The 26865-nt window shown below is 43.4% G+C and overlaps 1 protein-coding gene and 1 long non-coding RNA gene across 2 annotated transcripts in view; one reads left to right on the forward strand and one right to left on the reverse strand.

Annotated features, from left to right (window-relative positions):
- The window catches only part of LOC140500371 (uncharacterized), a 33954-nt gene extending 8045 nt beyond the window's left edge, over positions 1-25909 (reverse strand). Inside the window, 6 exon segments of the mRNA XM_072602897.1 lie at positions 571-586; positions 589-660; positions 1313-1467; positions 17042-17158; positions 24788-24907; positions 25780-25909. Coding sequence (XP_072458998.1) covers positions 571-586; positions 589-660; positions 1313-1467; positions 17042-17158; positions 24788-24907; positions 25780-25831 — 532 coding nt within the window. The 5' untranslated portion in view covers positions 25832-25909.
- Positions 15838-25847, forward strand: LOC140500380 (uncharacterized). Its single transcript, XR_011965709.1, has 3 exons — positions 15838-16434; positions 17859-18012; positions 25761-25847. It is a non-coding gene; the product is annotated as an uncharacterized lncRNA (long non-coding RNA).
- Positions 25910-26865: the final 956 nt, after the last annotated feature.

Here is a 26865-nt window from a genome sequence, read left to right on the forward strand (position 1 = left end):
TTCATGTAGTTGGTCCTTTGTGCTTTAAATTTATCCCTATTAAGTTGATTATTATTAGACTTGGCCCAATATTCTAGCCTGTAGATTTTTTTGGATCCTATTATTCATCACATTAGGTGTTTCTCCCAGTTTTGCATATTGTATATGTTTTTATGTCTATATATAAGAGATTATATAACCAAAAGGGGAGAGAAGTGCAAAAATAGATTTCTGTAAAAACCTCATGCATGTTTAAAATTTACAAAGTATGGAACAACATAATCCCTGGAAAGTTCAAATGACTAGAAAACCCAAGGATAGTGGAAATGTTTCGCAGGTGTGTAAATGCTACCAACAATGATCTCCATACAAGAAGTGGAAGAAAAAGCAGCATCAAAGAGCATTTTGAAAAGCATGGAGGCTTGGTCACATATCAATAATAAGAAGCAACAGAGGAATAATCCAAATGATACAATGGTATCCTTGATACAGCAAGAATAAGAGGAAGCCTTTCGTACACTAGGGAGGCAGTGTGGGGTAGTGGCAGGCACACTGGACTTGCAGCTGGGAATCCTAGGCTCTGGCACATACCAGCTGTGGGACCTCTCTGGGCTTCAGTTTTTTAGGTGTAAAATGGAGATAATACATCACTACTTACCTCATTACGGCAATGAAAGTGCTCTGAAAAGTTGAAAGAATGCAAAATAATGGAAAGGTTTGGAGATGGAAAGATTGGAGTCAGCAGACTTGGGCATGAATTCTGATTCTATCACTTGCTATCTGTGGTTGATCTTGGCCAAGTCTCCTCCGTGGGCCCGGAGAGGTCCCATAGCAAAATGAGGGGGCCAGAGATGATCTCTTTGAGCTCTTCTACCTCTAAGTGTATTATCTGACATATCACAAAGTGCTACAGGCATGTGAGTTATCTATGAAGGACTATATGGATAAGAGTCTAGTAAGGTGAGAAATGAAGAGACATTGATCTGCACAAGCAGATTTAAGCAAACCCACTAATGAAATCACAGATCATCAAAAGTATCAAACTCTCGTCTATAAATATTTTAAAATAAATTTATTTAAATTTAGGACATCTCTAATTCACAAGTATCCTTATATCAGTTCTTGTAATAAACAAAAAATGATTATCAACAAAGATGGTAAACTGTCTAATGTAAACCAGGCATATCTGCAGTGAGAAGAAAAATCTAATTTACCTCTACAATATTTTTTTATCAAAATGTGCTGAACGACTTTATGAAGAATCTATGTTGAAGGCTCTGGCTGAAGAGGAGGGACATAGAGCTCTGGGAATGGGCTGGGGTAGAATGAGTACCGTATTGGGGATCCTGGAGGTGTAGTAGCATCTCATGATGCGGAGACCCTGAATGGGATCCAGGTGATGGGAAGCTGATGTGAGCTGAAGCAGAGAGTGGCTCTTGTACTGCCCCCAGGGCTGCCATATCCTCTGGTGATGTGCACAAATGAAACCTGGGGAATAGTTAATATTTAGGTGAGTGAGGATGGATTCAGATGGATGTTGCAAGAATCCCAAACTAAAAATAATAAATACTTCATTCCAAGGGGAAAGAGACTGGGGGGAGAGAGGCTGGGGGCAAAGGGATGGAAGGGTAAACCAGGGGTTTCATTCATTTCCTAAAGGAAATCAGGAAGAGCAAAGAGGTAGGGGAGATAAAAAAATAAAACCCCAACGCTAATGCTCTGTATTATTTCTACTATATTCTCCCCAAGATTTTCTAAGACTAGCCTCTATTTTCCCTCAGGTATTGTTATCAGTAGGGGCCAACTACTTCTTGCATGGGAGAGGCCTCAGAGCATCCCACCCCAGACACTTGCTGTATGACCATGAACAAATCATTTTCTAAGCACCAGTTTCCTCATTGGTAAAATGACAATAATACCTAGAGCACCTATAGTTTACGTGAGGCTCAACCATGATATAAGACTTAAATATCATCTACTATCCTGGGAAATGATTTAGTGGCAAAGGCCAGGCAGCATGAAGCAACATCAGCATAATCCGCTCCACCTTAGCTTTCTAACCTTATCTCACACTATCCTCCTTCCTGCAGTGCCACCTGTTGTTCCAGGCACCAGAAACGGATCTAAGCTGCCATCTCACACCTCCATAAGTTTTCTGGGGCATCCTCCATGCCTGGAGTAGTCTCCTTCCTTATTTTTCCCTTGCAAAACTCTCTTCTTTTAAGGTTTAGCTCAGGTGCCATCTCCTGTATGCTGCCTTTTCTGAATTCCTGAATCACAAGTATTCTCTCTTTCCTCAAATTTTCCCACTAACATATTCTATTTTCTATTACAGAGTATTTGTACTACTTCCATATCACCCAGAATATAAGCTTTTAGAAGCCAGGGTCAACCAATTCCATCTTCGTAGTCTCAGTACCTAGGAAAAAAGCCTGGCACATGGTAGGTATATAATAAATGTTTGATGAATTTTAATTTCAAAGGAGATGAAATTTGTCCATGGTACCCCAGAAACCTTATCTCTCTAATAACAATCCTCTTTTCCATTGTGCTCAAGTGATTTGACCAAGCTGGGGACTCAAACCCAGGTCTCCTAACTCCAAAGTCCAGGACTCTTTTCAATAAACTAACTCTAATGCTTTACCAGAGACAAGAAAGGTCTTGTTGTGTAACTTTGTAAAATCAAGTTTACTCCTCTAGGTCTCAGTGAAATATAGGTTTACTCCACAAAGTATATACATTGTTAGACAAAGGAGATGGAGTATGTGATCTACCTTTAAAGTTCCTTCCAACTCTAAAATCGTAGTTATCTATACTAACCAACAAAACTGTTTATTTTCTGTGTAATGACCCTGTATTTGTGTGTATAAAAACTGTGTACCCTTAAGGCATACTACAACACAGGGAATCATAACAATGCTGTTTCTCTAAGTCTCTGGAATACTAAGATCTGGTAAGCTGTCCTTGGGGGATGAGGTGGGTCTTGGTCTTTGACATCATTCTCTTTCTGAATATAAATTTGAGGGTAAACTTTTTGTCATCTTCTTCACTATTAATTAGAATCACAAGTCAAACCTGGAAGGAACCACAGCAACCATCTAGATTAGCGCTTCTTTAACCCTTTTGCTATTATAATAGGACCGCTTTGGTGGTCTAGTAAAGCCTGCAGACTCCTCAGAACGTCGTTAAATGCACTAAATTAAATATACAAGATTACAAAGGAAACCAATTATATTGAAATAGTTGTTAAAGTAGTTTTAAACGCCCCAAGTTTCTGGGTCCCATATTTTTTGTCCTTGTTCACAGTTGTGTCTGACTGCATGACCCCCTTGGATTTTTCTTGGCAGATACTGGAGTGATTTGCCATTTCCTTCTCCAGCTCATTTTCTAGATGAAGAAACCAAGGCAGACAGGGTTAAGTGACTTGCCCAGGGTCACACAGTAAGGACGTGTTTGAGGCCAGACTTGAACTGAGGAAGAGGGGTTTTCTTGCCTCCAGGTCCGCCACCTCCTAGCTGCCCTAGACTCTACGTTCAGAACTCCAAGGCATGTCCACAGAACCAGGATGCCACCAGATTGATCTGGTATCGGAATCTGAAGATAAAGGTAATTCCCCAGAGGGCGTGCAACACATCGGACAGGGGTCAGGCTGGGTGCCAACATGGCCCACGACACCTGTCAGCTGGGCGATGATGGCCGGAGATCCCAAGCGGGCACGGACGAGCGCGCACACACGTCGCTCCTGGGGGTACACCCCCTTCTCCCTCGGGGACTCCTTTCGGTCCCACCTAACACCCCACCTCTCCTCACCTCCCGTCATGCCTGGCCGCCTCCAACGTTGTTCGCAGTTACTCTCCTTGCACCCCCATCGCTTTCTTAGCTCGATACACAGGAGGCGCCTAATAACTGCTGCCCTTCTGACCCCACCACATCACCGGGCCCCCCTCACCCTCTTCCGGTGCAATCCTGCGGCCCACCGGCCGGGGGCTCCGCGACCCGAGTGGGCGGATGTGGAGAAGGGAAAGGAGGGGCTCCGAAAGAAGAGGACGGGGATGGGAGAGGCTCGCCCGCTCCGCCCGCCACATCCCTGCCGGACTCACCCTAGTGTTCGCGGCCGGCCGGGCCTGGGGGCCCCGGGGCGCAGGCGCAGTCCCTCACGTGCCTCCGGGCGCGCTCCGTGGGGGTGGGCTGGAGGAAAGCCGACTCCAAAGGACTAAAACAGCGAGCACATTGGCTCCGGCCCAGGACTCCTCGGAGCCGGAGTCCGGCGGGAAGCGTCTTCTCGCCAGCACCACCCACCGCTTCCGTCGGACCCGCCGCAGCCTCGTACCCCGGGCTGCTTCCTGAGACGCTCTAGGAACTCGGGAGGACTCGGCGTCTCAGTGGTTGTCCAGCAGCGGGGCGGGGCAGGGGGCGTGGTTCTGACCCTCCCCGCCCCCACCCCCAAAGCGTGACTTCTGGGATGTGGCGCACCCGAGTCCCCGCACCTCCCAGGGCGGCGTGCAGCGGGCCCCGCCAGACCTTCCTAACTTCATTGCATACGATTTCCCTTCATACGGTCTACATTTGGGACAAAATAAATGACCCGTTTCCCAGACACTAGTAGTAAAAACTGACCTGAGGCTGTATGTACAAAAATAGTTACAGAAGTCCTTTCTGTGGTGGCAGAGTTTGGAAACTGAGGGAATGCCCATCAGCTGGGGATTGGCTGAAGGAGCTGTGATATGGGATTGTGGAGTAGAGTAGTCCTATATGTGCTATAAGAATGATGAAGGAGCTGGTTTCAGAAAAACTTGGGAAGACATATAAACTGATACAGAGTGAAGGGAGCTGAACCAGGAGAACACTGTATCACTGACAGCAACATTGTAGCGATGACCAAGTGTCAGAGAGGGGCTATTTTGATCAATACGGGGATCCAAGACCATTCCAAAGGACCCAGCTCCAGAGAGAACCGATGAATTCTGAATGCAGATTGAAGCATACTTTTTTCATCTTATGTTTCTTGCTTTTTATTGTGGTGTGGTTTTTTTTGGCAACATGGCTAATATGGCTAATAATCTGTTTTGCATGATTTCATGTGTGTAATTGATATTTGCTTGCCTTCTCAAGGGATCAGGGAGTGGCTAAAGGGAGAGAGAGAATTTGGAACTCAAAATTAAGAAAAAAGAATGTTAAAACTAAACTAATTAAAAACCCCTAACATGAGCTTTTATCTGCCACTTCAGAGTCCCAGAACCTCCCAAAGTAGGGTGCTGGGCTACAAAGGGCAATTTGGTTCCAAATGACCTTCCTAACTTTATTTCACATTATTTTCTCTTCATGTATTCCACATTTCAGACAAATGGCCAGGCAGTAGTGGTAAAAACTGACCTGAGTATCCATCTCCCACCTCTGAGTTCCAGCACCTCCCAGGGCAGCCTGCTGTGGTAAGAATATTGGACTTTGAGGTTGATATTTACCATTTTGAAACCATGAAACTAATCACTTCCTCTCTCTGGGTCTCGGTTGTCTCCTCTAGAAAATGATTCAGTTGGACCTGATGATCTTTGAGAGGTCTTCCAGTTTGAAGACTGTCATTCCTATCCTAGGCTTTGAACTTCCAGAAATAGCTTTGGACATGGAATTAGATGATTGGATTCAAATTCCAGCACTTCCAAACTGTTGAGGTATGGTCTGGACTTGATGATTTCTGATGAGCTTAGAATTCTGAGATTTTTGTATGATTTCATTTCTGCTTCTCCTAGGGGAACCCATCTGAACCAGGATTTGGGTTCTAGGCAAGTCAAGTGAGGGTGAGGTAGATTCAGGGTTTACTTCAGTGGAGAAACTCAAAGTCCAATTGATTTTGTCTTAATCTTTTGTCTTACGTCATTTTCAAATGGTTCCAACCCATTGGCCCAGTGACAAAATTGGGGATAGTCTTAGGGAATCAGGTTCCATTTCAACCACTGGCAGAATTTGTTAAAAACTAAAGTGAGCTTCCCATCACTGAAAACTATTCAAGTAAAGGCTAGGTCACTTTGCCAGTGAATCTACGGAGGAAGGTAATTCCTGGAAAAATTGGGGGAGATGACTTAAGATCATAGATTTAGAGTTGGAATGGACCTTGGGGTCATCCAATCTAATGCTCTCATTTCACAGTTGAAATAGCTTACTCATCTTCATTAAACCATAAGTTCTAAATCCTCTTCCCACTTTAAGATTCTAAGTGGCAATTCCTTCTTTTTACCTGACCTTCACTTGTATGATGAACGAAAACTCCCAAGAGACAGAGTTTCTGGGTAATTAATAACAAACATTAATTAGCATAGCCTGTAGTCAATAAATTTATGGTCATCGGTTTCTCTCAGCAACCACAAAGGAGATTCTGAAATGCTTTAGACCAGATTCATACTCTCTGTAAGGGAACTCTCCTGACTGAGGAAACTCATCCCTGATTGATGGATATTTAACGAGAAGATGGGCTAAAAGTCTTCAGCTCCTCCTGCTGAGAATGTGGCTTTGAGACTCAGCAGTCTCAAAGCATCTGGGCAGGGGGATCCTTTTCTATTGGGATCTCTTTGGTTACTTGCTCCTTCATGAGCTGGGTCACCCTAAACTCTAATGGAGGGGATCAAGAACAGAGGGTTCCTCCCCCAGGCAAGGACTCACTTAGATTGGATTCTGTTTATACTCAAAACAGAAATTATGTTTCCCAGTTGTGTGGGATCCCACCCAACCTAGTTAAGGAGTGTGTTCCTTGGAGGCTTGATAATCTCATCATTCAGCCATGTCCTTCAGAGACTGACCTTTTCAGGAGTTGGGCTTTAACAGATATGAGAGGAAAAGGGTGGATTACGAATTAATAATTAGTCATCAACATAATAGCATAGTATTAATTTATCTTGCTTATTGACTGACTGTCTGACCTTCACTCCTAGAGTCCTTCTTATGTTCTGTAGCCAGGTAGTATGCTTGGGCCATCTTTAACCACTGGGGAGAACTGATTCTTAAATTTTTATAGAGCATTTACACCTCAGAAATACTCAATTGTTACAAATCACAGTTTGAGTTATTGTTTGGTTGTCTAGATTTAAGAAAGTATTCAAAGTTCAGATTAGATTTAAATGAGTAAATTTAAAAAATCCCCCTATCTCCCAAATTCTGGTTACTAAACATCTACCAGCACACCCTTATATTGCCTATAAAGACTGCTCAGATTCAGCAGGAGCGTAATAAAAAGCTTGAAGAATGATGTTAGGCTAATGATAATAATAATAATTGGCATCTACATACCACTTTAAGGTTTGCAAAATACTTTATATTTATTATTTCATTTGAGTTTCACAATTCCCTTCCCCATAAACTGTGGCGCCTTGTTCTCAGTGAATAGGCAGATATTTAGGATGGTATGGTTTACAGCATCTAGGAATCTCAGAGATTATCCAGGCTAATCTCTGAGGAAACTCAGGTTCAGGGATTTATCCAAGACCACACAGCTTGTGTACAAAACTAATATTTGAACCCACCTCTCCTAACTCAAAACAGAGCTCTTTCTTATTATGCCATGTCTAAGACCATGGCTGACAGCTCAAATAATATCTGATAAAGCTGAAATCTTCTGGGAGATATTTGTATCAATAGGGAATTATTAGAGATGGGAAAGGTCTGTAAAACTAAACTTTTACAAAAGCTAAAGTTCTCAAAAAAAAATTTAAAAAGATAAAGTTATTAAAAGGTTGGTAATAAGCAATGGGGATGCTATGTGGAGGACAGAGAACTATCTACTCTGCCTATCTTTAAGGTCAGCCCCATAAAAACGAGGAGGAGGTGGTAGTCATGGTGGTAGAAATGAGTTCTAGGCTTTCCAGTACTATTTATGATAGGGAATGACTATGTGAAAGGTCAGTGTGGTGTGGTGAAAAGAACACTAATAGTCTTGGAACTGCAGAGGGTAACACCATTTTCCCAGTCCCTCAGGTTCAAAATCTAGGGGTCATCCTGAACTCTTCATTCTCTCTTATCCCCCATATCTAAGCTGTTGCCAAAGTCTGTTGACTTCCCCTTTGCAACATCTCTCAAATAGGCCCCCTTATATCCTCTGACAGTACCACCACTATGTTGTAGGCCTTCATCCTCTCACATCTGTATTATTACAATAGCCTACTGATGGATCTGCCTGCCTCAAGTCTCTCCCCAGTCTATTTGCCATTCAGTCATCAAAATGATTTTCCTAAAGTACAGATGTGACCATGTCACCTCCCAACTCAATAGACCCCAGTGGTTCCCTATCGGTTCCAGGATCAAATACAAAATGCTGTTTGTCACTCAAAGTCCTTAATAAGCTAATCCTCTCCTACCTTTCCAGTCTTCTTACACCTTTCTCCTGATATATACTTTTTGATCCTGTGACTCTGGTCTCCTAGCTCTTCTATAAACAAAACATTCCATCTATTGGCTTTAGATATCGCACCAATCATCTTCCTCTGCTTCCTGGTTTCAATGATTTTCTTCAAGTTCCAGCTAAAAACCTCCCACAGGAAATCTTTCCCAATCTATCTTCTTCCTGTTGATTATTTCCACTTTGTCCTGTATATATCTTGCTTGTACAGTTATGTAATCCTTAGCTTAAAGGGCCAGTTGTATGGGATCATTGAATCAACCTCATTGACAGTGATTGAATATTTGATTGCCTGTGCCATGAGGAAGAGTGGGGTGAAGTTGGTAAGAGCAGGAGAGGAAGGATGTCCTGGCCTCTTTTGGTTTCTAGCTTTGAAAGAGAAGATGGCCATTTCAACTTTGCTTTAGGTGTCTGGGAGGAAAGAAAGACTCTAGAAAAAGGCCAATGTGATAGGAGTCAGCAGTCTCTATCATATCCCTCTCCCCAGCTTCAGGAAATTTCCCCTTGGGTGAAATTTGGAACTTTCCTTCTTGGTTGAGCTGAGCTATCTTGCTCTTCAAAAGAGAGCTCATTCCATTTATATTGTCTAGGATATATTTTCATGCATATCTTTTCTCTTGTCTTTTTTTTTTGCTATCAACTTGAATAAAGGGTTTTCTTTGTTATTTGCTATGCTATTTGCTATAGGGTCATTGTGGAACTGACTTTTGATGGGAAAGGGGTCAAGAAGCGTTTCTTCTGCATGTCTGTGGATTTGCTTGGTTCTATCTTGTTGTGTGTTAAGGTTTTTAAATAACAATTTACTCCTTGTGATAGAGGTTTGGTTATTTGCTTTTGTTGACAGTTTTAAATATATGATATAAAATTTAAAATGTGATTTAATATCAATTGAATTTAGTGCTCCATACATTTGGAAGGTACCAGTGTAATTTCTCTCTTTATTCTCTGATCCTTACCAGCCCAACTGAGTCAGGAGGAGCTAAAGGTCAGCTGTCAACTCATGACCATACTACCAAGCCATAAGAGTATATGGGTCTACCATTACTATCCCTCTTTACTCCTTGATCTGTCACAGTTCCATCATTTGGTACCCAAGAAACTGATTCCTGACAAGAGAACAACTTCTGGTTTATCCCCAAGCTTTGGACTCTGACCCACTTTTCTTAGGATAATGTCTCCCTTCAGGCCTTGTGATAGCTCTGATCACTGGTGTGTGTTAGGTGGGATCACCCCTCCCTCCCACAGGTGAACTCAACATGGCGTTGTGAATTTGGAGTCAAGGTTGTAGATTTGAATCTTGACTCCACAATCTAGTGCATGAGTAATCTTGGGCATTTTACTTCTTCTAGGCCTTGGTTTTCCCCACCTGTAAAGTGAAGGGATTGATTCTGGAAAACTATTTAGAATTATACAAAAAAGTCTCTAAATTATTCATGTCTTTTGACATGAGAGCCTACACCCTTCAGATCTCAATGGCATATATAACCATCTATATAGCAAAATGTCCATAGTAGTACTCTTCATGGTAGCAAGGACCTTGGAAACAAAATGAGTGTCCATTGATAGGGGAATGACAGAATAAACTGTGGTATACGTAATGGAATATTATTACTCTGTAAGAAACAACAAATATACAGAATTCAGAGAAACATGGGAAAACTTGTGTGAAGTGATATGTGAGAAGAATGGAAGCCAAGTGAACAATATCTACAACAACTCCAATAATGTAAACAAACAACACTAAAAAGCTCCTGAAGTCATAATTACACCAACCAGTCCTGGTCCTGGAGAAAAGAGGAGGAAAACATTTTCTTCCTCTGAGCAGAGAGGTGGAGCAGTATCGGTGAGGAGTGATGTACATACTACTACACAATTGTTGGTGGTTTGTGGTTTGACTTCAGTTTTTCTTTGTAACAAAGGAAAATTCAAAGGGGAGGTGACATTCTGGGAAATGATTCTGATTATAATACATAAATAAAATTTATCACATGGGAAGAAACAATTGGTAAGCTGTTTTTCAGGGAATATTCTTTGTAAGTGGGTTTGTTTAGGTGTTTGCTGGATAACATCTGTTGTACTAAAAGCAAAATATCTTCTCAAATTATAGAAAAAAGAGAATAAACAGAATAGAAGTGGGGTGGTTTGAACCTCTCTAAGGCCCCTTCTAGCTCTGAATTCTTTGATTCTTTGACCTCTAATCTGAAGAAACCACAAAGCATTTGTGTGGCTTTGACAAATTTTGAAAACTGTGCCTCCAGTATGTGCTACTGCCTTCCCAAGCTTTCACTGTAACATATAGGTGCTAATTTGTCACAATGTCATTCCCTATTAGCTAAAGGGAGTGGGATTTTGGGGCACTAAATATACATGCAGTTATAAAAAGTTACATGAAAGAAGTGTCCCTTGTTATGACCCTTGAATGTTATTCCCTAGGCAGCTGTCTACCTTGCTGTTTACCCTAGTTCTGGCTGAACCAACTGTTTGAACATCAGTCCTGGAAGGACCTTACAAACCATTGTCCAGCTCCTTCGCTTTAAATGCAAAGAAACAGAAGATTCAGAGAGGAGCAGGGGCATGTCAGATAATGATGTCATTGGAGCATTTGAATGCTGCTGCCCATTAAAGAAACCAAACTTTATTATCAGAAGGCAGTACTCTAGTCATGAAGATAGGACCACTTGGAGAGATAGATGTGAATGGAGGAAGTAGGCAGAGGGGCAGTAAAGCCTAGAATGTTCTGAGGTCCTTGAGATTTCTTATAAAAATGACTGGTCCAGGGCTAACATTTTGTCCTTCCATACCCTTCCCCCCAATCAGACTCCTGTTCTACAATCCCATTTGGATGTATGTCATTAGAGATGGGCAGAGTCCCAGCTCCAGGATACAGGAGCTTGTCTCTGGATTGTCTCTCAACACCTACACCTCTCCTCTTCCCTACAGGAAGACACAGGTAGGGAGATGCAGCAGAGACTTGAGTACAATTTGTATAAGTCTGAATATTTCTGCCCTGTGCCTTGTTTCCTGGAGACAGACCAGGCTGACCTGAGGGAGGCCCTTCTCCTTCATTGGGTTCCTCCCCATCTGAGAAAGTAATAAAATCATAGAATATTAGAGCTAGAAGAGACCTTGGAACACAGAATATGGAGAAGTCAGAGCTGGGAGAGACCTTAGATCACAGAACATAGAATTTTCGAACTGGAAGGAACCTGAGAACATACAGCATGGAATGTCAGAGTTGGAAAGGCCCTTACATCCTACCATGTCAGAGGCACAGCTCTGATTATAAAATGGGATGTTGGAGCTGAAAATGATTTTGGTAGAACACAGCATTATGGAAAGAAAAAGGACTATAGAACACAGGCCTGGGGGAGAAAGACTGAGACTTCATGGTTCAGGAGATCTCTTCCTTGGGGTGGGATAGGATTTGGTTCAGGGCAAAGGAAGTAGGACCGGAGGGTGGAGAGGAGCTCCTGGAGTAGGGGGTGGGGGTGGATCCTTTCATAGACTTCTCCCTAGCCAGCTGCAAAGTAGCATGAACAGGGTGGTCATCCCCACACCCGTAAGGATACACCCATGATTGGCCTTTGAACTCGTGTCTGGGACTCTACCTTCTACCAACAAGGAGTTACACATGTCAGATTGGCAGCATTTCACGGTCACGTGATTCCCCTCTATGATCTTGGTGATTTCTTTGCAGGTATCTGAGCACCACGCCGAGAAGGTGGTATAGTAGTTGGACTCTGTATAGGAAGGAGAGGGGAGTGAGAAGGGCTTGGGATGTGAGGGCACAGTTACATCCTGGATCTCCTAGAGGGACAGTAGCTACTAGCTTTTACTGGTTGGTAGGGGAGCAGGTTGAGGCTGTGGGGATGGGGATTAAGGACTCAGGAAAAAGGGTCTGCCATAAGATCAGAGAGTGGACCTTGGGGGAATGATGACCTTCAAGTGGATGCTTTATTCTGACAGTTGTCCCCCATTATCCCTCTAACTTGGGGATGATGGGGTAGCAGCAACCTCAAGGAGTTTCTTTTCTGCTTGCCATTTCTCAGATGATCAGGTGTATTTCTGTTCTGCAGGAAGCAGGGAATGTTTCTGGGTCTCCTTAAAAGGACTGAGATCAAGGTCTTGCTTTTCATAGGAACCCATCCTCAGAAACTTTGACCTTGGAGAATAAGGGTCACGCTGGGTCTCCCCCTTATTAGTCTTGATCTCTCCATTCCTCCCAGGGAGGATGAGGAAGAGACCTTGCTGTCCTCAAATAGAAAGTTCCCTCCCCATCTCTCACCCCTCCCCACCAAGGCATACTGCTCCAAGTCTTTCTGGCTTTGGAGGAAGACATCTATAGAGAGATGGCATAGTGAAAGGAAAAAATCTCCAAATGGGAGGTGGGGAAGCTGGTTCTAATTCTGGCTCTGCCTCTATCTAACTCACTGTGTGAGTTATTTCTACTCTCCAGGAGGGGTTTCCTTCTCTATAAAAGGAGAAGACTAGACGAAATGTTTTTTCAGGCTCCTTCTGCGTCTGACATCCTTTAATGTTCTCTGAGGTTTGGAAACTGAATGTGCCCCCTTTATGGGGAAACGTGGTAGGATTTTAAAATGGGAGCCTGGAGTTGGTAATATTGAATCCAAAGAAATGAAGCAATCATGATAGAATCTCAGGTATCACTAAGGACAGGTGGTTTTAGGACTCATCTTTAAGGCCTTGCTGATAAAACTATGTTGCAGGCAGAAATTTTGCTTGTAGTATCATTATATATAAAGAGGCATTCTGGTGAGGAAATCTAGGAATCCCAAGGGGGAAAATATGGTATGGAACTTTCAGATGACAATCAATGAAGGGAGAAGCAGAGGAGATATTGTTATCAGAATATTGTATAGGCCACCTGAACAGAAGGATGAAATAGAGGAGGACTTTGGTAAATAGGTCACAAGGTTGTCAATGATGCATGCTTTTCTATTGAGGGGGACTTCAGTTACCCAGATACTTGCTGGAGTCTTCCCCTGGTCAGATGTGGAATAGTCAACAAATTCTTAACCTACCTTAGGGAATCAAGGAGTGGGAACTGCTGTTCTGGACTTGATTCTAACCAACAAGGAGATATTGGTCACTGAAGGAGAAATAATGGATACTATGGTGGAGGGTGGGATGGGAAAAAGAGGTAAGTGGGCACTCTATCACAGAGCTCAGGATAGAGGAGAGGAAAGTCAGCATAATCTGATATACAACCTAGATTTGAGGAGACCTGACTTCAAAGAGTAGGGGTTAGAAGAAAAGTGGGACCCACCAACTTAATGTTCTGCAAGGGAAGGTATCCCAAGAGGTATGGGAACTTTGGTAAATGAAATTCTGAATATACAGATATGATTCTGATGAGGAAGAAAAGGAGCAACTTCCTAGAGGGGCCTAGGTAAAAGGAATTTATCAACCAATTAAAAAAAAAGATGTATAGAAGATGGGCAGGTAATAAGGGACGAATAAGAAACAGTAGTCTCATTCTATTAGAACAGAGTTGGGAACACTAAAGGCCAGAATAAACTAAGACTGGTAGTCAACATTAAGGCAAGAAGGACACTCAGATATTCTCTGGCACCTCACACTCCACACATTCTTCGATTTCCATGTCCTGACTGGACATTTTTACTGACTGCTCCCATTTATCCTCCTCTCCACCTTCTGGTGTTCTTGTCTTCCTTCAAGTCCCAGCTAAAAGCCTGCCTTCTATGAGAAGGCCCTTTAATTCTAGTGCTTTCCTTTCATTGATTCTTTCCAATGTATCCCGGTGATAGGCTGTTTGCACAGAGTGGTTTGAATGTTCTTTCCTCCATTAGATACAAGATCCTTGAGAACAGGGACTGTCCTTTGCTTTTTTTTTTGTCCCCATAACTTAACACAGTGCCTGGCACACAATAGGTGCTTAATAAATATTGCCTAGGTAGTTGATCTGCCCTGATCCCCCAGTGGCTAAATATTTTCCCACCATGGAATTACTCTGCATTTACTTTTTATGTTTTGTGCTTACCTGTCTGTGTGTCTGTTATAGTTCTTTCCCATCCCCTTTCCCAATAGAATGTAATCTCCTTGCAGTCAAGGGCTGTCTTTTATCAGCCTGTGGGCTAGAATACAGCCTCCTGGGAGATGTAATTTTTTTAACTCTTTTTTCATTATTTTTGTTTTTGTGTTTGTCCTTTGTTTTTGAAGAAGACCATGACATCAGAGAAATGATGACATGACTTGCACTTGACTTTGTTTTGAGTGAGGGAGGGCTGTGCAAGGTCACCAGCCTCACTTTCTTCTCCTGAGTCATCTGGATCCAGTGACCAGATCTTTTCCATTATGGAAGTAGACAGAAGGAATATCATTCAAGACTTGGGAGATGACTGGCAGTTTTTAGGTTTTTTTTTTTTTTAAATTCTTTGCTATAAAATATGACTCTCTGGAAGAGAGCTACATTGGGAAATATGGAATAGGTGATGTAAAAACAAAAGAGATTCATAAAAATTTTAAAATATAAGAGGAAGATCAAAGAAGGGATAGGACCAATTACTTGGATAGACAGGATGATGACAGAAGGATGGAAATGAGAAGACCAAATTATCCAGCTCTCATTTTGCTTCTGTTTTCTTTTTCCCAAAATCTTTGTATTGATTGTATTGGGAAAGTTAGAACAACATAGTTTAACTAGGAGTTGAAACTCAAAGATGAGTGAGGGGATGGTAAAAGAGTATTGAGCTATTCTTAGTGAGTTCAGGTCACCAGGCCCAGATGAACTATATATCTCAGGGGAGCTAAGGGAAAGGCAGATAAGATTGCAGACTTTCTGTTACCAATCTTTGAAGGATAGAAACAAGAGCACAAATATTTATTAAGTGTGTACCATGTGCCAGGCACTGTGCTAAGAATTTTACAAATATCTCATTTGATCCTCACAACAACCCTGGGATGAGGTGCTATTATCTCCATTTTACAATTGAAAAAACTGAGGCAAACAGAGCTTAAGTAACTTGTCCAGGGTCACAGTATATATCTGAGGCAGAATTTGAAGGTTTTCTTGACTCCAGGGCCCAGTGTTATATCCACTGAGCTATAAGCTTAGTCTATATATAGTCATCTATAATCTTTGAAAGATCATGAAGAAGAGGGAACTTGAAAAGGGGAAATATTGTATGAGTTTTCAAAAATAGGAGAGTGGATTCTGCATACTACAGGTTCAAAATGTTTTCTTCAATTCTTGACAAAGTAGTAGGGCATATTTTTTAATGGGAAAGTTTCTAATTATTTATAAAGGAATGGCATGGCAGCTATCACTAAGAAAAGTCCCTGCTGGACTCACCTCATTTCCTCTGTGGATATGATTACTAGACAAACTGAGTATACCCTGATTTTGGCAAAGCAAAACAAAAACAAACAAAAAACCCCAAACATTAACAAAATCCCTTACACTAACTTTGCTGACAAGATAGAGAGATGTGGGCTAGATGATAGAAGAGCTATTTGGGTTTAGAATCAGTTGAATATCCAGAATCAGTTTAAAAGTTGGGCTTTACTACTATAGGGTAGTGAGACATAACTTGGTAATGGATCCTTGTGTAAGAAATGTGGTGGTTTTAGTAAACTTCCAGCTTAATGTAAGTCTATAATATTACATGACAAATAAAAAACCAAAAGAATTTAGAAAAAACGGAGCTCAGATTTGGAAAGTGATTAGTCCCCCTGTGCCCTGATCAAAACACTATTCACTTCTGGAGCTCATCATTTGAAGAGGAGCATTGACAAGCTGAATGTTTCCAGAAGAGGGCGCCCAAGATGGCGCAATGCCTAGAGATATCATATAAAGAGGCAGGGTTAAAGGAAACAAAGATGTTTAGCTTGGAGAAAATGCAAGTAACGGGATCCTCATTGTTGTTTTCCGTTATTTGAAGGTCTGTCATAAGAAAGAAAGATTAGATTTGTTCTGCCTGGATCCACGAGGATCAATGAGTGGGACCAATATGCCTGTTTAGGTCTGATGTCAAGACAAACTTCCACAATTTGGATTGCAGAATGGGATGCCCCTCATTGGACTTCTTCAGGTACAGGCTGTGTGACTGTGTATTGTGGATAAAGCAGGGATTCATGATAAGATACAGATTGAACTACATGGCATCCGAGGTCCCTCACAACTCTGAGGTCTATAAACCCTAAAGTGCTAAAGAAATGGGAGGCATCATCATCATCATCATCCACTGTGACAATAACCAAGACATAACAAGAACTTGGTTTTCCCTTCCTTGGATTGGGGGGCCATGAGAATATGGAGAGGTCCTAGAAGACAAACAGAAGGAGAAAAGGAAAGAGATATAGAGGAAGGGGTGGTAACTGACCAGGATCATAGAATTATGGAATGACAGAGCTAGAATGGACCTTAGAACACAGATTGTCAGAGCTAGAAGATCCTCAGGGGTCTTTCTTTTACAGGTCACCCTTCTTTTACAGATGAGAAACTGAAGTTTAGGGAGAGATGATGTGCTCAAGATTATGGTCTGAGTCTGAGGCAGAGCTGCGACTCAAATCCAGGCCTACAAACTTCCAGTTCAGGGTTCTTACCAGGCTGCCTATTTAAGTCCTTTCCCTGAAGTCAGACTCTTATTATCTTAGGAACATTACCTCTTGTCTAGTGTTCCCCTTCCCCATACTCACCTGCATTCCCTCTGCTGGTGATGGTTTTGCAGAAGGTCTGAGAGGGTTCACAGGTTTTGATCTTGTTACAGTGCTCTTCAATGGACTCTGACTCACAGGTGTAGCACTCCAGAGAGCCTGGAGACATGAGGGTAAGGAAAACATGAAAGGAGGCAGATGCTTTCTTTGGGACGTATAGGATAAAATTCAAAGGTGGTCAACAATTTGGCTCCAATCTACCTTGCCAGTAATGTGAAATAGCCACATTTCTCTCTTTCACATTCTGAATATTAACCAAAGGGGTCAATTAGCTGTTTCCTAACCTCATTTTATGTTTTCCTGACTATTCATTTACTGAGACAGCCAGTTCCCTGGGCCTGGCATTCAAACTTTTCCTTATCTCCCCCATTGAAAATCTTCTCTCTGAACTGATGAACTCTGAGTGCAGAGTGAAGCATTCTTTATTTCACTTATTTTTGTGCTTTTTTGTGTTTTTTTTGAGATGGCTAATATGGAATTTTGTTTTGCATGACTGTATGTATAATTGATATCACATTGCTTGCCTTTTCAATAGATTGGGAGGGAGAGAGAGAATATGGAACTCAAAATTTTTAAAAAGTGAATCTTAAAAATTAAAAATGTAATTCAGAAATATTTAACAAAATAAGACTATAATTTTTAAAGTCTTCTCTCCCTTCACAGCTCAGTTCAGGTGCCACTTTTTCTTTGAAGTCTTCCCTAATTCCATGCCCTTATCTCTTTTTTACCCCTATTACTTCTCTTTTCCACCCCTATCTTGCGTTATTATGTTTACCTATACACGTCATTTCCCTCCTAGGAGAATGTGAGTGCCTGGAGGGATGTCATTTTTTACTTTTGGATTCTCAGTGTTGAGCACAGTACCTCATACCAGCCTAATAAACATCTGTAAAATTGTTGAAGGAAAACATGGAGTTGAAGGAAAGTTCACTGATGAGAAAGTAGAGAAATGGGTAAGTTGGAGTGGTCTCCTTTCATATACATATGGCTCATTCCTACTTCCACATCTTTGCTCTTGTAGTCAGTTTCTTCCACCACCATCATCCCATGCTCTTCATCCTCTCCATCTATCCAAACATTAACCACTGTTCAAATGCCACCTCCTTCAGGGAAGCCTTCCTTGATTACTCCAGCATTTATAGACCTCTCCTTTTTTTGAACTCTGAGGTTCTCTGTCTGAACTTGGCATCTGACGCTTAGCATTGTGCAATGGTCCTGCACCCTCTGATTGCCAGGGTCCCTTGACTTTTCTTACCACAGTAAGAGTGAAGAGCTCTGAAGGTGTTGTCAAGGTTCTCTTCGGTAATCTCTGCCTTAAGATCTCAGGCAGCCCACAGCCCAGCTCGGGACATAGGACTTCTCCAAGGGTACCAACAACACAGGACAGACACAGGCTTAAAGGAAGCTACCGTCTTGACAGACTCTCCACAGTTGCCTGGTTCTGTTACAAAGAAGTCCGTTCAGATTTCTTCCTTTTTCTGTTGTCAAAACATCTGGTTTTTATAGCCATAGTTTAAAGGTTAGTTTAGGGAATTCTAGTCCAGAGGCCTGGACCTTTTCTAGTTTCATCTGCTACCTGTAGGCAGCTTCAGAGTGGGAGGAGTAGTGACTTTTCTAGAATTACTAGTAGAAAAGCAGGCTTCACCTGCAACAGATCACCTCTCCTGCCTTCCTGAGGAATTAATACATATACTTGGTTCAGTTCCTTGATGAGCTTCTATGGAGCAGTGAACTTGTAGGTGAGGGTGATCTCACCATTGGTGCTAACAGCATCTCTCCCCCCAACCCTGCCACTGCCTTCTCATCCAGTCTGATCCTTGAACACGACCTTTCATAAACCCTCAATAGAGAATCTATCCAACGTATTGGAAGCCTTCCTCTGCTTCAGCTGATACAGTGTGAGCTCCTTGAAGATAGGGGCAGCTAGGTGGCTTAGTGGATAAAGCATCACATTTGGAGTCAGGAAGACCTGAATTCAAATCTGGCCTCACACACTTGTTAACTGTATGACCCTGGGGAAGTCACTTAACATCTGTCTACCTTCATTTCCTTGTCTGTAAAGTGGGAATGATAATAGCAGCTATCACCCAGTGTTGTTGTAAGGATCAAATGAAAATAATCGTAAAGCATTTAGCACAGTGCCTGGCACATAGTAGATGCTTATGTACATGTCAGGTATTACGATTAATTTTGCATTTTTGTCTTGGTATCCTAGTGCCTAGCATAGCATCTGGGGTTTTGGGGAAGGGATCTGGACCCGTGATTTCATTAGTACAGGGAATTCTCAGATGAGAAAAATCCCTTTACCAATAAAGGTCAGCCCTTCACAGCCTTAGACAGCTACCAGGACAGTAAGATGTCAAGAATTGGTCCAGGGCCACATGGCCCATCTGTGTCAGAGACAGAACTTAAGCCCAAGGCATTGGTCATCTTAAGCCCAAGGCATTGGTCATCATTACTTTGAAGCTTTCTGCCAAGCACACAGTAGGCACTTAATAACATTTTGTTGAATTTAATTCTTTTAACCTTTCAAAGACATTGATACCGGGATTGCCCATCCATTATTCCTCATTCTTGCCTGCCTCCTTTTCTCGATCAGAAATGTCCCTGATGTTTTTTGTGTTATTTCTGTTGTGTGAGCCATTATTTGTAGGTTTGTGCCCTCCTTACCTGTGCCATGCATTTTTATTCTTCTGAAACTGATATTTTATGATCTATAGCCATAGGCACCACTAGGATAGTGTGTGTGTGTGTGTGTGTGTGTGTGTGTGTGTGTGTGTGTGTATGTATGGCCACATTTGAACTCAGGTCTTTCTGACTCCACACTTGTTGCTTTATCTACTAAGCCACCTAGCTGCCCCTATTTTCAAGGAGCTCACATTCTCTCAGTTGAAGTAGAGGAATGCCTCCAGTACATCAGATAGATTCTCCTTTGAGGATTTATGAAAGGTCATGTTCAAGGATCAGATGAGAAGACAGTGGGGGGTGGGAGGGGGTGGGGAGATGCTATCAGCACCAATGGTGAGAACACCCTCATCAACAAGACCATTGCTCTATAGAAACTCACCAAGGAATTGAACCAAACTTTCAAGTCCTACCTTCTGCATGGGGCCTTTCCAGATCCCCCTTACTGTGAGTGCCTTCCCTCCTTTGGTTATCTCTGATTCATCCTTTACCTCTCTTGTCTGTACAAAGGTGTTTACCTGTTATCATTCCCATCAGATTGTGACCTCCTTGAGAGCAGGGACTGGTTTTTCTTTTTCCCTCCCTCTGTCTCTCTTCCTTCCTTCCTTCCTTCATTTTATTTTTCCTTCTTTCTTCAGATCTTAGCACTGGCCTGACACATAGTAGGTGTTTAACAAACACTAGCTGCCTTAAATGCTTGTTGAACTTTAAACTATATTGCAAGGTCCCCAAAGGACTGGACTGGGTCTCTACCTCCTGCTTTCCTTATGGACTGGGGATACAGAACAGATTGATGAACTGACTGACAAAGAGATCGTTGGCTTATGAGATCTAGAGCTAGAAGGGAGCTCAGAGACTGTTTTGTCTAAAATACTCATTTTACATATGGGGAAACTGAGTCCCAGAGCAATCAATCAAATGATTTGCCCAAGGCCACATAGGTAAATAGGAGTAGCAGAAGGAGGTGCAAATTCAAAACCACATCCTGTGAGGCTTTCTTGAGAGAATTACAGATGTGTAGGCTGGAGGAGAGGAGACTTGGAGGTAGGGAAAGAGTGACCCTTATGCTCAGGAACAGGTGATGTTATTAATATATAGAAGAGGTAGTAACTTTGTTCCACTTGCACTGGGGGGAAGAACTAGGTTGTCAGGTGGAATTTGCAATCAGGCAAACATAGGCTAGAGGAAAACGAAAGACTTCCTAATGATTAGAGCTGTCCAAAAGTAGAATGGGCTGTCAAGAGTGGACACTGGGTTGGCCCATATTGGGGATGTCACAGGATCATAAATTTGGAGTTAGTACCTTAGACATCACTGTGTCCAATCCCACTCATTTTACAGATGAGGACACTGAGGCCCAGAGAGTCACACAGCTAGGGTACATTGCTTGAATTCAGTTCCCTCATCTAAAGAGTGACGATTTCGGACTAGATGTTGCAGAGGGGATTTTATACAGGCATGGGCTGGGCTTAAGGGGATCTGAGGTCTTTTCTAACTCTGAGATACTGTGAACTAAGTCCCCAAGTGGAGCCAGCAGCTGGGACAAGGGGAGTTGATGGAGGGGAGGGAGAGAGGGAGGTAGGGGCAGGAAGAGCAAATTAGAGAATCTTCCCAGAGAAGGTGATGGTAACAACTATGGAGCTAGGTCTCAAAGGAAATGAGAGGGGACCAAGGTAGGGAGGAAGAGAGAATATGGACCCTGGCAGTGTGGTTGTGGCTGGGAGCCCATGTGACTGCTAAGTATTATCCCTCTCTCCAGTCTTCTCTCCTCTCTTTCCTTCACACAGATGCCCAACCCATCTTCCCCACATACCATACTGATCATGCTGCCTCTCTAGGCCTCCGATGTCTCACCACTGCCTGCACCAAGTAGTAACCTTCTGTTGTTGATATGAAGGTGCTCTATAGCCTGGCTCCAAGATACCTGTTCTCGCCTTATCTCATGCTGCCCCCTTTTAGAGAGTTTATGTACCAGCCAACCTGGGCCACTCTCTTTCCCATTCTCATGGACTGGTTTCCCTTTATTCCACTGACCACCATTTCTGTCTACTGAAGCCCCTCTCTTTCTTCAAGGTTCAATTCAGATGCCACTTTCTCCGTGAAGTCTCCCTTGATTCTGTACCCCTCACCCTCACCCCAAAAGTGAAAGCATTCTCTCCTTTTTCAAACTTCCCAATGCACTTTGCCCTTATCTTTCTCCCTTTCCTCTACTAGTATTATTTATATATCTGTCCTCCCATTAGATTAGAAAAAAAAAAAGGACCTAAATCATTTCCCAAGCATTTATTCAGTGCCTGCTGTGTACAGAGCTCCATCTCAGATTCTGAGGGAAGCTGCAAAGTTTAAACAAGAAATTGTCCCTTCCTCTTCTGGAGCTCTCAGTCCAACTGGGGAATGGGATACGTACAAAGATTGTGCTAAAACACTTCATTTCTTGATAAATATGTTTGAGAAATGCTAAGACCAGTAGAAAATGAGGTTAGAGGGTAAGGTTCAAGGCCTTCCACACAGTAGGCATTTACTATTGTTTGTCTGTTGAATTCAATTGAACTGAAGAAATGCAGGGTCCTGCAGATAACATCAGAACAGAACTTTCCCCAGAACAGAGGGGAAAGGAAGACAATGGGCCCTGGGAGTCAACCAGCTGAAACCTGGCCAAATGCTTAACCCCATTCCTGGCCAGGACTTTGGACAGTCTTAGGACAGTGCCCAGAGGCTCAGAGTCCTACTGTCGCCAGGAAGGAAGATGTTCACTTTTTCTTCTTTCCAGAAAAGGTTCAAGTCTCTTGTCTTAAAGGATCAAAGATTTAGAGCTGGGAGGGACCTTAGAGTCAGCCAGGTCAATCCCCCTCATATTGCAGTTGGGGAAACTGAGGCCTAGAGTCACACAGCTAGTGTGATCTGAGGCAGGATTTGAACCTAGATGTTCCTGACTCTACTTAGCACACCACAGAGTCTTTCTCTGCCTCCATTTATGAGAAGATTTCCCTTTTGTGGGTGGAGAAGTGGTGTCACTGAGTAGAAAGTACACTGGAGTGGGAGAACTGACCCTTATGAACTGTATGCTTACATAAGTCTCTTAATTTTTTTGATGGGGATCATGGTGTGTGCAATGAGAGAAGGGCTTTGCAAACCTTAAATTGCTCTAGAGATGTGATTTCTTTCTCATGAAAAGCTCAAACTCCCCCTTGGCTGGAAGCCTTCCCTCACTGCACTGCCCCTGGCTCATTTCTCTCTTTTCTAAGCTGTTTGCGCACACGGCTGCTGCTCCTTGTCTGGACACTGAATGGCATTTCTTCTTGTCTACTCTCTCCTCACAACCTTCTTTTCCTCCCTACCTGCCCAAATCCCACTGCTCCTTGCAGGCCCATGTCTAATGCCATGATTAGGAAACCTTCTTAACGCTCCAACCCCCATTGGGAAGCCATATCCCCTTCTTCTGAACCTCTCCAACCCAGCATCTGGCCCTCCCTTAGATGGGCCTAACCTCATCTTGCCTTATGTTATAACTAACTGTGTGTCTTTGTCTCACCCTCCCAACCAGTCTGCTAGTTCCTGAGGGCAAGGGCTGTCTCTACCTCTTTTCTCCCTACCCCAGGGTCTCAGGACTGGGCTCACATCCCTGCTTTTCTCAGCTAGCCAAATGGTTCCCATCTTTTTACCACAGATTCTCAATCTTTTTTTATGTCCTGGACCTAGTGAAGTCAGTCTAGTGAAGCCTATGGACTCCTCCTCAGAATAATGTTTTTAAATGCGTAAAATTAACATAGAATTACAAAGGGAACCAATTATACTGAAATACAATTCATTAAAAAAACAACAAAAAAAGTTCCGGGACGTGAGGTTAAGAACCCTTGATCTAATCTAACATTTTCCAGAAAGCCTTCCCAGATAGCTCCGCTGGAAGTGATCTCTCTCTCCTCTTAATGCCTCATGACTAGACCTCCCACTCCCTAGCACAATGTATGTTCCTTAACAACAACAGCTACATTTATAAGGGCAGGTAGGTGGCTCAGTGGATAGAACACTGGAGTCAGAAGACCTGAGTTCAAATCCGGCCTCAGGCACTTGCTAGCTGTATGACCCTGGGCTAGTCACTTAACCCTGTTTGTCTCACTTTCCTTCTCTGTAAAATGAGTTGGAGAAGGAACTAGCAAACCACTGCAGGATCTTGCCAAGAAAACACCAAAAAGGGGGCATGAAGAGGGGGACTGAAAATGACTAAACAACAAAAGCATTTACAAACTGCTTCAAGATTACAAAGCACTTCATAAATATTATCTCACTTTATCCTCAGAATGACCCTGGGAGGGGGATGCTGTTATTATCCTAATTTTACAGATGGGGAAACTGAGGCAGAGAGCAGTTAAGTGACTTGCCCAGGGTCATACAGCTAGTGAGACTGGATTTGAACTCAGGTCTTTTTGGAGCCCCATAGTATTAGGATCCTAGGGATGGTGGGGTGGGTGGATGGCTGGAGCTGTGCCTCTGGAGCACTCTGAGTCTTGGGGTAGTATTGACCTATATCTTTCCAGGGCGGAAGGCCCTCCCCATCCCACCTACTGTCAAACACAGCATCCTGAGATAAAACTCCATTCACCTAAAGCTTGCTCTAGCTCTGCCAAGCAGCTCACTCCTCTCCATGTACCAGGTACTCTCTGCTCCAGACCAAGTGAACTGAATAACCCTTGGCACCTTCTTGACTCTGGACCTTTGCTCAGGCTGTTTCCCATATTTCCCTAGCTTCACTTGCTGAATTCATGCTCATTCCTACTCAAACCCTATGATAAACAGAGATGGTCTAGGACAAATGGTGAAGGCATTAAATGTCACCTCCTCCAGGAAGCCTTCCCTCCTTCCCCACCTCTCGCCCAGCCTCGTAGACCACACACAGCTCTTCCCTGTACCCCTCCAATGCTCCTGATCATGTATACTATAGTTCTCTTTGCATGTGTCTTTTCCCACTACTAGGCTATAAGCTCCACCAGGTCCTGGGGGAATGGGGGTGGGGCAGGGCTGGGAGGGTTTGGGACCGATTTGTACCTTCATAGGGAATGTTCTTGATTTCGACTTCATCCTCTTCCTCGTCATCATCATCGTCCTTATAGTCATAATCCTCTTCTCTGCTTTCATCTGCCACCTTCATCTCCTTCTGTTCACTCCCTGCCCCAAAGGGAGAAATACAAGTCTCAGAGGCTAGGCATGCCCAGGGTAACTGGGGTTAGTCTCTAGTGTGGCCTTTGAAGGGGTTCCACCCACATTGTGTTCCCTGTAAATTCCCCTTTCCTCTAGTCCCTTCATAGTTCCAGAATGTCTCAGGGCTCCCCATTGCCTGAAGAATCCTTTGCCATCCAAGCCCTTTACAATCTAACCCTAACACATGTCATAGTAGAAAAGGCATTGGATTCAGAGTTGGGAAATCAGGATTCAAGCCTTGTTTCTGCTGCTGATTCACTGCATAAGTGAATTCATAGCCTTCATCTTGGCTCTCAAAATTCAGTCCCTGACTCAGAGGATCATAGAGTGTCCTGCTATTAAGCTGTCAGGGCTTAAAACTGCCCCAAGTCCCTTGGAACATTCTATATTTAGAGACAGAAGGCACCTCAGAGGTTATAAGATCCAACCCCCTCATTTTTACAAAAAAGGAAACTGAAGACCAGAGCAGTGATTTGTCAAAGGTCGTGGCAGAACAGGGATTTGTATTCAAAACCTCTGACTTCCAATCTATCACTCATTTCAACTACACTGTGATCCCACAGGTGGGTGTACTAACTTTAAATACAATTCTCTGATAACCACCTCAGCTCTCTTGGTCCTGGAATCTCTTCAGCTGAAGGCCCCTAGCTCCCTGTCCCAGGTCACCTTGCCATGCCTCTGCCTTCTGACTGGGGTGCAATTTTGCTCACTCTTGAGAGAGAAGCAGAGTCCTTTTCCCTCTTTCTGATGGCTCTGCTCTCTGCTCTTCTTCCCCTCAAATGAGAGCAGGCTTCTTCATATCCATCACCCCCTTGTCCAGTTCCAGGCACCTCACTCACCTTGGTCCACGCACAGCAGAGCAGCCAGCAAGATGGTAATGAAGACCCTCATCGCAACAGGACAGCCCTTGCAGCCCAGCTTTTTGCTCCTGATGGTGGTAGTGTGGACAGTGGAACCAAGGGACCTGAAGGGTGTCTCTTAGCTGTGGCAGTATGAGAGATGGGATGGCAGCAGGGTCTCCGAAGGTCTTCGTGGTGCTTGGCTGGGCTAAAGGACTCCACAGAAGGATGGGAAGGGGTGTTGCAGGGACAGACAGGCTCAGCTCCCAGACTGAGACAATTGTTTTTCCCCTTCTTTGAACACCAGCTCTGGTCTTGGCATGGTGCCTGTCACGTTTCTCTTCCCTCCCATTCCCCCAACTGGACCCTGGGGGATGCAGGAGGTCGGAGGGGAAGTAGGGAGAGGAAAAGGAAATCATTCCAGTCCTGAGAGGTCAGGCAATTCCAGGAGTCTACTTCCCGTCCACCTGTCTCCCATTCCTTCAGTCCCTGGAGTGACCCCAAATATCCATCAGTTAGGTTTCCCAGTACCCCTCTCTTCCCACCCAGGGCACCATCCTTCTGAAACAGAATGCCAGAGGTGAGTTCAGCTGATTCAATTAAGTTGTGCTAGATAAAATCTGATGGTCTAGCCTTTCACTGCTGCTTGCATCATTCTGATTTACACTTAATTGCTTTATGGCACAAAAGCCTTAGCAGTCAGGTCACAGAACAACGGAGCACACATCACCATGCCCCTACAGGGACAGTCTCTGGAGCACCCCACTGCACTCACCTGCTCTTAATATCCGGCAGGATATTATCCCGAATGTTCTGCCCCTGGGGTCAGTCTCTGCTGTCAGCAGCTCTCCCTTTCCCCTGTAAGGGACACTCCTTTATAAAGCTGCAGCTACTATCTTGCCTTGTCACACTCTCCTCCCACGCAGAATGTACGCTCAGCACAACTAACTTCTTCCATTCTGCTGTGTCCACAGGACACAGGCCAGGCTCCAGCCTCCACTAGTGCCCTGCTGATTTTCTGTCTCCCCCTAAAGGTCCCTTGCAGAATTTCAGTCATTCACTTTCTCCCCTCCCACCTCTCACCCC

This window comes from Notamacropus eugenii, chromosome 4 (genome assembly GCF_028372415.1).
Source record: "Notamacropus eugenii isolate mMacEug1 chromosome 4, mMacEug1.pri_v2, whole genome shotgun sequence".
In the NCBI taxonomy this organism is placed as follows: Eukaryota; Metazoa; Chordata; class Mammalia; order Diprotodontia; family Macropodidae; genus Notamacropus; species Notamacropus eugenii.